Source organism: Chiloscyllium plagiosum, chromosome 13, assembly GCF_004010195.1.
Source record: "Chiloscyllium plagiosum isolate BGI_BamShark_2017 chromosome 13, ASM401019v2, whole genome shotgun sequence".
Lineage (NCBI taxonomy): Eukaryota > Metazoa > Chordata > Chondrichthyes > Orectolobiformes > Hemiscylliidae > Chiloscyllium > Chiloscyllium plagiosum.
Genome location: NC_057722.1, coordinates 77,666,904 through 77,678,961, shown reverse-complemented (window position 1 = coordinate 77,678,961; position 12,058 = coordinate 77,666,904). Strand labels below are relative to the sequence as shown.

The window sequence follows — 12,058 nt, the reverse complement described above, 5'->3', positions numbered from 1 at the left end:
CTGTTCTTGCCACTAAAGTGGATAACCATACATTTATCCACATTAAACTGCATCTGTCATGCATCTGACCACTCACCTAACTTGTCCAGGTCTCCCTGTAATCTCCTAACATCCTCATCACATTTCACCCTGCCACCCAGCTTAGTATCATCAGCAAATTTGCTAATGTTATTACTAATACCATCTTCTATATCATTAACATATATTGTAAAAAGCTGCGGTCCCAGTACTGATCCCTGCAGTACCCCACTGGTCACTGTCTGCCATTCCGAAATGGAGCCGTTTATCACTACTCTTTGTTTCCTATCAGCCAACCAACATTCAATCCAAGTTAGTACTTTGACCCCAATACCATGCGCAAGGAAGGCACGTTCATAATAATGCCAAACAGGTTGAATATCAATCTGCACATCCTTTCAACATACACTGGTGGCAAGTGGGTAACAGCAGGGAAGATTATTCCTGAAAAATCATGTGATAGGAAAAGAATTGGAGCATCTGCAATCAGTATTCAGATTAGACTTCAGAGTGAGCTGCCAGAGGAAGTGGTGGAGTCTGGTACAATTGCAACATTTAAGAGGCATTTGGATGGGTATATGAATGGGAAGGGTTTGGAGGGATATGGGCAGGGTGCTGGCAGGTGGGACTAGATTGGGTTGGAATATCTGGTCGGCATGGATGGGTTGAACCGAAGGGTCTGTTTCCATGCTGTACATCTCTATGACTCTATGCTTGTAAAAGTGCATGTTGCCACAGCATCTTGGACACCTTGGGGTGTGCAGTTTGGAAATTGCTGGACGGATATTCAGGATCAGATTGGTGCCAACAGCATGGGGATTCATCCATGTTCCAGTTGGAGTAGATCTTGAATTTGCCTCCTTGACTTATCTCCAAATCATGTGGTGGAGATTGTGATGCAGTGTTTTGGGGTCTGCCTTTGGCGATGGAAGATCTTATACTGGTAGATTCCACAAAACCTTGTCAAGAAGTGTATCTTTTTATTAGTAGCAGTCCTTTGTGCTTTTTAACCAATTTTCCCGTAAAACTGTGAGATTTATTGTACATTTTCAAGCAAAGAAACTTGATAAATGTGTACAATTCTGACTTAAAATTATGTGTTGGTCATAATTTCAGAGTGTGACTTCAGACCATTGTTTTCCTATGCTATGTTTTGACCATTCAAACGTACCCTTTATTAAGTGTGACAGTATCTTAATTTTAAGGAGGTTTGAAAGATCCCTTCCATAAACTGCATTGTGTCTGCTCCTGCAGTGCTATCATAGGTTGAATTACATAAGAACTAGGAGCAGGAATAGGCCATTCAGCCCATTGTGTTTGCTCCACCATTTATTACAATCATAGCAGACTGCATCTTGCTCTTAACTCGATTTTCCTGCCCGCTCCTCATAACCCTTTAACACATTACCAACGCCATATTTTAATTAGTAAAGCACAGCATCTCAGGCAGCATCGGAGGAGCAAGAAAATCGACGTTTCGGGCATTAGCCCTTCATCACATTTCTGATCCTCCTGCTCCTCGGATGCTGCCTGACCTGCTGTGCTTTTCCAACGCCACATTTTTTGACTCTGATCTCCAGCGTCTGCAGACCTCACTTTCTCTCACTATTTAAAATATGTCTATCTCCTCCTTAAATTTATTCAGTGTGCTGGCATCCACTGCAATCTTGGGTAGTGAACTCCTAGATTCACAGTTCTTTGGGAGAAGTAATTCCTCCCCATCTCTGTTTTAAATTTGCCTACCTCTCCTTGGTCTAAAACTATGATCTTTGTTGTAGATTGCTCCATAAGAGGAAACGTCCACTCTATGACTACTTTATCAGTCCCCATTATCACCTTGTTGTCCTCATTTACGTGTTAAAGATAATTATCTTTAAAATCACATCACTGTGGATGGTATATCTATCCGAAAGTAAACTATGTGCACACGTATGTCTGAGAAAAATCTAAAGAATTACACTTGCCAAGAAACTTAACTTTTCATCTGCTCATTTCAAGCATTGAAAATGGTTAGACATCACAAATATCATTTCACAGTTTCTTTTGTGTTCTGCACTGGAAGTTTTGTCCCTGAAAGTGGCAAAGAAAGTTGGTAATTTGGTAAAGAAAGTATATGGCATGCTTGCCTTCATTGGTTGGAGCATTGAGTACACAAGATGGCAAATCATGTTGCACCTGTATAACACTTTAGTAATGCTACATTTGGAGTATTCTGTGCAGTCTCGCCATCTCACTGTAGGGAGAATGTGGAGGCTTTGGAGAAGGTGCAAAAGAGGTTTACCAAGATGTTGCATGGATTGGAGTATATTAGCTATAAGGAGAGGTTGGACAAACTTGGTTTGTTTTTGCTCGAGTATCCAAGGCTGAAGGGAGACCTGATAGAAGTGAGAAATTGTGAGAGCCATGGATAGGGTGGAAAGATTGAGTCTCTTTCCGAAGGTGGAAATCTCCAAAACCAGGGAGCATAGGTTTATGGTGAGAGGGAGAATATTTAAAGGAGATGTGCGAGGTAAGTTTTTTTTTACACAGAGGGTGGTCTGTGCCTGGAATGCGCTGCCAGGGGCGGTGGTAGTTAGCAATGCTTAAGAGACGTTTAGACAGACAAATGAGCAGGTAGGGAATAAAGGAATACAGACCATATGCAGACAGATGGGATTAATTTAAAGTGCCGTCATGATTCGCACAAACATGGTGGGCTGAAGGGCCTATTCCTGTGCTATACTGTTCCATTTTAATGTCATGTTGAACCTGACACATTTACTCATCCTGGAGACCTACCGACTGGCCCTAAAGAATTGCATGAAGATCCTGTGTTGAATAAAGGCCCTTCTAGCTGCAAAATGCAGCCTCCTAAATGTTGGATTCTCCTTTTTCCAAAATGAATTATGACACCAACATAATTATTAATCACTGCCGTTTGCAAATCGAATTTTAAAAATAAAACCTTTATTAATGAGAAATATTTTAATAAATGGTTTGAAAAGGTTGAAATCTTTTGATTGCATGTTTCACAATGTTAAACAATATATTGCAAACTTGCCTGCTTATTCATTTTGGTTCTGGGTTAGTGGTGCTGGAAGAGCACAGCAGTTCAGGCAGCATCCGAGGAGCAGTAAAATCGACGTTTCGGGCAAAAGCCTTCATCAGGAATTTTACTGCTCCTTGGATGCTGCCTGAACTGCTGTGTTCTTCCAGCACCACTAATCCAGAATCTGGTTTCCAGCATCAGCAATCATTGTTTTTACCTTCTTCATTTTGGTTCTCAAGACTATTATTAATAGAGATAGAAAGTAGTGCTTGCAAATAAATTGGAGATTTCTTGATGAAAAACTGTGACAAAAATGAAAAGTGTATATGTTTGAACATAGTTTATTTAAAAAGATTTTTCTTATCATTAGAATATTGTTAAATACACGATAGTAAATTGCACAATTTTTTTCAAGCACTATATTCAGCAACATTTATAATTAAAGCAGATACAAATGTTTGACATTTAACATTTTCCCATTTAAAAACATCAGCTACAGTCCTGTCCTGTTGTGCATTTCACTCTTTCAAAGCTCAGTGTTCTAATCTTTCTCTGTCAAGAAGTTAATCAAGGCTTCTAACCTGTTCTTGTTATGTTTCAGACATTTCAGTTGATCACAAAATCCATTAAACATAATAAATCCTCGACTGTTATGTACTCGTTTACAATTATGCACTTTATTAATTTTGCTCTCGGTCTTTTGTTGGAACTTGTCCAAATAGAAATTAATGCAGAGAATTCAGAATCCTGAATACTCGACTACAATGGATGTGGCTCCTGTTATCCTTGCTGCTCATCGTAATAACTATGAGATCCTGACCATGTTACTCAAACAGGACCTATCACTACCAAGACCACATGCAGTAGGATGTGAATGCACACTGTGTAATGCAAAGAACAAGAAGGATAGCCTACGCCATTCTAGGTTAGTAAAACATATTAAGATGTAACGAGTGTGTTTAGATTTCTAATTGCTACAGTTATATTAGATACATATTTTAAATTTCACGTGTATGTCGAAGTAATTTGGACACAGTTAAAAGTAAATCTGAAGTATGCACTTCTTGAGTAAGTGGAAGAAGCAGAATCAGTAATCACTTCAAAAAAACAATTGGATAAATACATGTAGAATGAAAAGAGATATGGAGAAGGAGTAGACAATTCCCAAAGGCTTCTTGACAACACCTCACAAACATCGTAACAGGTGATAAAACAGCTTCAAGTTTCCTTCCAAGTTGCATATCCTCCTGACATGTCTTTGGGTCAAAATCCTGGCACTTCCTATCTAACATTTTTGTTTCTTCCTTCACGGGATAAAGGAGTCACTAGTTCGACCAGCATTTATTGCCCCTCCCTAACTGAGTCCCTAGGATTGACTCAAAGGGAAATTGAGTCAATCCTATTGCTGTGGGTCTGGAGTCACATGTAAGCTGGACCAGGTGAGGATGACAATTTCCTTCCCTAAAGGGCATTAGAGAACCAGATAGGGGTTTCCTGACAATTGACAATGGTCATTATTAGACTCTTAATTCTAGATTTTTAAAAATTGAATTCAAATTTCATCATCTGCCATGGTGGGATTCAGGCCTGGGTCTCCAGAACATTACCTAGTCTCTGGATTAACAGTGCAGTGATAATACCAGTAGGCCGTCACCATCCCATTCTGCATTATTGTGGAATACCTTAACCATTTGGTTTTAAGTAGTTCAAGGGCAACTAAGAATGGCCAACTCATTCAAGCTTTGCCAAGAATGTACACATGCTGTGAAGTAATATTCATTAAGTGCAGCAGTAATTGGATCCTCTTTTAAAGAGCTGCACAGGCATAATTGGCTGAATGTCATCCTTCCGAATTGTAAGGCTCTATATTCATAATTTGTGTTTGCTCTCCATCAAGCCATCTTTAAAGCCACAGAATTAATGTAAGTTAGAAGAGGTTTGTAATATTGTTTCTTGATAGTGTTAGAAAAAAGTAAAATTGCCACAGTCTAATCAGACCATAGGGCTTCTTTCTCATTGCAGAGACACTAGTGGGGTTTAACCTGAGGGTTCCCGTGCCTCACTTGAGGGGAGAGGTTGGGAAGGAGAATCCTTCATGGTAACCTCAGCTGGGAATTGAACCCACACTGTTGGCTTCACTCTGCATCACAAACGAGTTGTTCAGTTAACTGATCCCTATAATGAGTGCTATGAATAGGGAAATTGGCAGATTTCCAACGTGATCTATGATTATGTCATGTTTTGGGAACTGAATTGCGATGGAGCAAATAATTAGAAAGACAAATGGAATATTGGCTTTTATTAGAAAGGAAATAGAGCACAAAAGTAGGCAAGTTTTCTCAAAACTGTACAGGATGTTAATGAGACCACATTCTCAGTACAATGAATCTTTCTGCTCTGTTTATTTAAGGAGGGATAAAATTGTGCTGGAAGCAGTTCAGAAAAGCTTTGTGGAATAAAGAGTTTTCTTGAATGGAATTGTTGAGCAGGTTGTGACTATATTTGTATTTAGAAGAATGAGAGGTGATCTTAAATAGAGTCATGGAGATGTACAGCTTGGAAACAGACCCTTCGGTCCTTGCCGACCAGATATCCCAATCCAATCTAGTCCCACTTGCCAGCGCCCGGCCCATATCCCTCCAAACCCTTCCTATTCATATACCCATCCAAATGCCTCTTAAATGTTGTAATTGTACCAACCTCCTCCACATCCTCTGGCAGCTCATTTCATACACGTACCACCCTCTGCGTGAAAAAGTTGCCCAGTAGGTCTCTTTTATATCTTTCCCCTCTCACCCTAAACCTATGCCGTCTCGTTCTGGACTCCCCGACCCCAGGGAAAAGACTTTGTCTATTTATCTTATCCGTGCCCTTTATAATTTTGTAAACCTCTATAAGGTCACCCCTCAGCCTCCGACGCTGCAGGGAAAACAGCCCCAGCCTGTTCAGCCTCTCCCTGTAGCTCAAATCTTCCAACCCTGGCAACATCCTTGTAAATCTTTTCTTAAGTGTATAAGTCCTGCTAAGATTTGCTTTTCCAAAATGCAGCACCTCGCATTTATCTGAATTAAACTCCATCTGCCACTTCTCAGCCCATTGGCCCATCTGGTCTAGATCCTGTTGTGATTTGAGGTAACCCTCTTTGCTGTCCGCTACACCTCCAATTTTGGTGTCATCTGCAAACTTACTAACTGTCCCTCTTATGGTCGCATCCAAATAATTTATGTAAATGACAATAAGTAGAGGACCCAGCACCGATCCGTGTGGCACTCCACTGGCCACAGGCCTCCAGTCTGAAAAACAACCCTCCACCACCACCCTCTGTCTTCTACCTTTGAGTTGAGTTGGAGAAAAGAAAAATATAGTATTAATTGGGAAAAGTATAGTGAGGGGATACTGTTTTTTGCAGGCACCCTGCCTCTATTCCTGGTGAAGGGCTTTTGCCTGGAACGTCGATTTTCCTGCTCCTTGGATGCTGCCTGACCTGCTGTGCTTATCCAGCACCACTCTAATCTAGACCCCTTTATTTAGGCTATGCTGGGGTCAGTGTTCTGGCAAATTGTGTAACTATGATTGTGGATAGGGCTGACATTCAATAGTGTAATGCACAGTCAGATTTCCCTTCAGCCTCTTCTATTCAAAGAAAACAACTCCAGCCTATCCCACATTTCCTCATAGCTAAAATTCTCAATTTCTGTGATTTTCTGGGACATGGGCTTTAGTACTGGCCAGCATTTATTGCCCATCCCTGGTTGTCCTTGAGAAGGTAGTGGTGAGCTACAATCACTGGAACTGCTGTAATTCACGTGCTGTAGGTAGACCCACAGTGCTATTAGGGAGTGAATTCCAGGGTTCTGACCCAGCAATGTGAAGGAATGGCAATATTTTTCCAAGTCACAATGGTGTGGGACCAGTTTTTGCCAATTTTTGAATCAGCTGCAAACTTCTTAATCATGCCCCTGTGTTGAAGTCAAAGCATTGTGGGAGATTGAAGCTAAGGATCTTCTTCATTTGTCTTTCATGAGGTGTCTTTGAGTTCTGAAAACTGCATTTGACTTTCAAAGTTTCACTGTGGAAGACTAAGCACATGGTTTCATAAAGGCATTTGTGTAGAGGGCTTCACTGAGGTTCTGCTAGATGAGGAGACCAGTATTTCAAACAAAATTTTGTATAATAGTGTAGGAATAAACCATAATGTGTGGATCAGTATAGTCAGCTAGAATCTCCAAAGTTTGTTTCTGCACAGAAAGGGAAAAGAAGATATTAAGACAGAATACTTGGCAGATTGTAATCTGTTCAGCATTAGACCACTTGGATTTGAAAAATCTGAAATATAGGGCCCTATATCTAGTTAAGTTTATAAAAGTCTGTTCATGGGATGTGGGCATTTCTGGCCAAGCCAGAATTTATTTCCCATTCCTAATTGCCCTGGAGCAAGTGGTGGTGAGCCACTGCAGTTCTTGAGATATAAGGATACATACCATGCTGTTAGCAAAAGAATTTGAAGATGTTGACGCAGCGACATTGAAAGAATAGTGGTATGGCTCCCAGTTGGATGTCGTATGTCTGAGAGAAGAACTTGCAACCAATCTGTTCCTGAATCAATCTGCTGCCCCTGAACCTCTAGGTGGTAGTGGTTGTGGATTTGAAAGGTGCTGTCTAAGAAATCTTGCTGAATTTCTGCTGTGCATCTTGAAAATGGCACACACTGCTGCCATTGAGTGTGGGTGGAGGGAGTGAATGTTTGTAGATGTGGTGTCAATGAAGTGGGCTGCTTTGTCCCAAATGGCATCAAACTTCTTTAATATTGTTACAGTAGTACCCATCCAGGCAAGTAGAGAGTATTCCATCATGTTCCTGCCTTGTGCCTTGTAGATGGTGGGACATGCTTTGGGGAGTCAGGAGGTGATTTACAGGAAAGAATTCCAAGTCTCTGACCTGCTCTTGTCTTGCTCCATTTCAATTTCTGGTCAATACCAACATCCACCAGGATGGATGTTGGTATTGGGGGATTTAGTGATGGCTACACCATTGAATGTCAAGGGATATAGGAGGTTTGGATTCTGTCTTTGAGGTGGTCATTGCCTGGCATTATGTGGTGTAAATGTAAATTGCCATTTATCAAAGTTATCCAGGTTTACTGCATATGATCACAGTGCTGAATGTTAATAATTTATCTACTATTCCAAGTCTTAAAATAGAAATGTGGACAGTGAAGAAAGTTACCTCAGAGTATAATGGGATCATGATCAGATGGGTCAATGGGTCAAGGAGTTTAATTTAGATAAATGCCAGGTGCTGCATTTTGGAAAGGCAAATCAGGATCGGACTTATACACTTAATTGTAAGATCCTGGGGAGTGTTGCTGAATAAAAAGACCCTGGAGTGCAGGTTCATAGTTCCTTGAAAGTGAGGTCTCAGGTAGATAGGATGGTGAAGAAGGCATTTAGTGTGCTTTCCTTTATTGGTCAGAGTATTGAGTGTAGGAGTTGGGAGGTCATGTTGCAGCTGTACAGGACATTGGTTAGGCCACTGTTGGAATATTGCGTGCAATTCTGGACTCCCTACTATAGGAAGGATGTTGTAAAACTAAAGGATTTAGAAAAGATTTACAAGGATGTTGCCAGGGTTGGAGGATTTGAACTATAGGGAGAGGTTGAATAGGCTGTAAAAGTAAAAAATCACACAATACCAGATTACAGTCCCAACAGGTTTATTTGGAGGTACAAGCTTTCAGAGTGCTGCTCCTTCATCAGGTAGCTAGTGGGGCAGGATCATAGGATACAGTATTTCGAGTAAAAGATCTTAATGTCATACAGCTAATGCAATGTATTGAACAAACGATGCTCAACTCATCGATCACCAGTTCCGACGTGCCACAGTGAGAAACCATTGTGACCACCTCAGGAGACAGACAGAGGATACGACCGATAGGATATCCTTCGTTGTCCAGTATTGGGAGCGGAGAAACGATGCCATGTTCTTTGCGTTAGCAATGAGGATGAGCACTCGCCAAGATCTTCCCTACACCTCCACTTCTCGCCTTTACACAACCACCAAACCGTAAACAGATCATCGTTTGCAGCAAAATGCCCAGCTTTCAGGACAATATTGATCACAGCACCATACAACACTGTCATAGCAACCACTGCAAGACATGTCAGAGTGTTGACATGGATACTACCATTACACATGGGGACACCACCCTCTACGAGCGCGGCAGGTACTCACGACTCAGCCAACGTATATCTCATACGCTGCAGCCAAGGATGCCCCGAGTCATGGTATATTGGCAAGACCAAGCAGATGCTACGACAACGGATGAGTGGACACAGTGCAACTGTCGCCTTGACAAGGATGTTCCCTCCCAGTCATGGAACACTTCAGCGGTCAGGGACATGTGGCTTTGGATCTTCTGGAGACCGTCCTCCAAGGTGGACTTTGGGATACACAAAAATGTAGAGTGGCCGAGCAGAGGCTGAGAGCGGCCTCAACTGGGATCTTGGGTTCATGTCACACTACAGGTGACCCCTCCACACTGTACACTCTCACACAAGCACTCATACACACGTGATCACACTCGCACACGATCCCAGAGCCTCTCAAACACGTACATACACTCACACGCACCCTCTCAAGCATATACTCCATCACACTCGTATGCACGCAGTGTCAAGTATGCACTCACTGTCAAGCATGCGCGCACGCCCTCTTACATGCGCAATCACACACTTTCTCTCTCACTCTCCCTCCCACATATGGGCGCGTACACATACACACACACACAAAAGTCTATGGGGTAAATTTGTATTTGCAGATACATTCTATTTTGTTCAAAAAGTACACAATCAGTAGGCAGTCAGTTCATGTGACAAAGAACATGGCGTTGTTTCTCCGCTCCCAGGAAGTACTGGACAACGAAGAGTATCCTATCAGTTGTATTCTGTGTCTGTCTCCTGAGATGGTCAATACGGTTTCTTGCTGTGGCACATCGGAACTGGCGATCGATGAGTTGAGCATCGTCTGTTCAATAAATTCCTACTTTGGAATTAGAGCCAGTCTGACTGAAGGTTGGGATACAGACTCTAACCTTACACCTTTCAGGCATTGTCTGAGCTGAGATGTCACCTTTCTTTTATAAAACCTTTGTCTCGGGACTGTGACTTAAAAAGAGTTCCGCGATTTACATATGAATGAATTTAAACCTGCATCCCCTTTCTAAGTGTTTAAAGACTTAACAACATTCTAGGTTTGTTTATACATCAGATCAGTTGTATGGCACTTTGATCTTTTATTACAAATTCTGTGTTCTATGATCCTGCCCCACTAGCTACTTGATGAAGGAGCTGCGCTCTGCAAGTTTGTTTTTACCACCAGGGTTATTTGGAGGTACAATGACTGCAGATGCTGGAAACCAGATTCTGGATTAGTGGTGCTGGAAGAGCACAGCAGTTCAGGCAGCATCCAAGGAGCTTCAAAATCGACGTTTCGGGCAAAAGCCCTTCATCAGGAATAAAGGCAGAACGCCTGAAGCGTGGAGAGATAAGCTAGAGGAGGGTGGAGGTGGGGAGAAAGTAGCATAGAGTACAGTGGGTGAGTGGAGGAGGGGATGAAGGTGATAGGTCAGGGAGGAGAGGATGGAGTGGATAGGTGGAAAAGGAGATAGGCCGGTAGGACAAGTCCGGACAAGTCAAGGGGACAGTGCTGAGCTGGAAGTTTGGAACTAGGCTGAGGTTGGGGAAGGGGAAATGAAGAAACTGTTGAAGTCCATATTGATGCCTTGGGGTTGAAGTGTTCCGAGGCAGAAAATGAGATGTTCTTCCTCTAGGCGTCTGGTGGTGAGGGAGCGGCGGTGATGGAGGCCCAGGACCTCCATGTCCCCGGCAGAGTGAGGGGGAATTGAAATGTTGGGCCACGGGGTGGTCTGGTTGATTGGTGCGGGTGTCCCGGAGATGTTCCCTAAAGTGCTCTGATAGGAGGCGCCCAGTCTCCCCAATGTAGAGGAGACCGCATCGGGAGCAACGGATACAATAAATGATATTAGTGTATGTGCAGGTAAAACTTTGGATGTGGAAGGCTCCTTTAGGGCCTTGGATAGAGGTGAGGGAGGAGGTGTGGGCGCAGGTTTTACAGTTCCTGCGGTTGCAGGGGAAGGTGCCAGGATGGGAGGGTGGGTTGTAGGTGGGCGTGGACCTGACCAGGTAGTCACGGAGGGAATGGTCTTTGCGGAAAGCGGAAAGGGGTGGGGAGGGAAATATATCCCTGGTGGTGGGGTCATTTTGGAGGTGGCGGAATTGTCGGCAGATGATTTGGTTTATGCGAAGGTTGGTAGGGTGAAAGGTGAGCACCAGGGGCGTTCTGTCCTTGTTACGGTTGGAGGGGTGATATCTGAGGGCGGAGGTGCGGGATGTGGACGAGATGCGTTGGAGGGCATCTTTAACCATGTGGGAAGGGAAATTGCGGTCTCTAAAGAAAGAGGCCATCTGGTGTGTTCTGTGGTGGAACTGCTCCTCCTGGGAGCAGATACGGCGGTGGCGGAGGAATTGGGAATACGGGTGGTATTTTTGCAAGAGATAGAGTGGGAAGAGGTTTAATCCAGGTAGCTGTGGGAGTCGGTGGGTTTGTAAAAAATGTCAGTGTCAAGTCGGTCGTTATTAATGGAGATCGAGAAGTCCAGGAAGGTGAGGGACGTGTCAGAGATGGTCCAGGTAAATTTAAGGTCAGGGTGGAATGTGTTACCCTGCCTACCTGTGACTCCACTCTCAGGGAATCGTGCACCTCAATTCCAAGGTGTCTCTGCCCACTACACCCCTTAAGGCCCGCCCATTCACCGTGAAACTCCTACCTTGATTTGTGTTTCCAAACTGCAAGACCTCACATCTATATTAAATTCCATTTGCCATTTCTCAGCCCACTTCCCCACCTGATTAAGGTCCTGCTGCAATTTCTGATAAACTTCCGCACTGATCATGCTCCCACTTATTTTAGTGTCATCTGCAAACTTACTAATCA

At 43.0% G+C, this 12,058-nt stretch overlaps 1 protein-coding gene across 3 annotated transcripts in view; it reads left to right on the top strand.

The window, feature by feature from the left end:
• Positions 1–12,058, top strand: part of trpc1 (transient receptor potential cation channel, subfamily C, member 1) — a 93,669-nt gene that overhangs the window by 17,339 nt on the left and 64,272 nt on the right. For all 3 annotated transcript variants that reach the window (XM_043702776.1, XM_043702775.1, XM_043702774.1), the window contains exon 4: positions 3,769–3,971. In XM_043702776.1, coding sequence (XP_043558711.1) covers positions 3,769–3,971 — 203 coding nt within the window. The remainder of the gene's footprint in view (positions 1–3,768; positions 3,972–12,058) is intronic.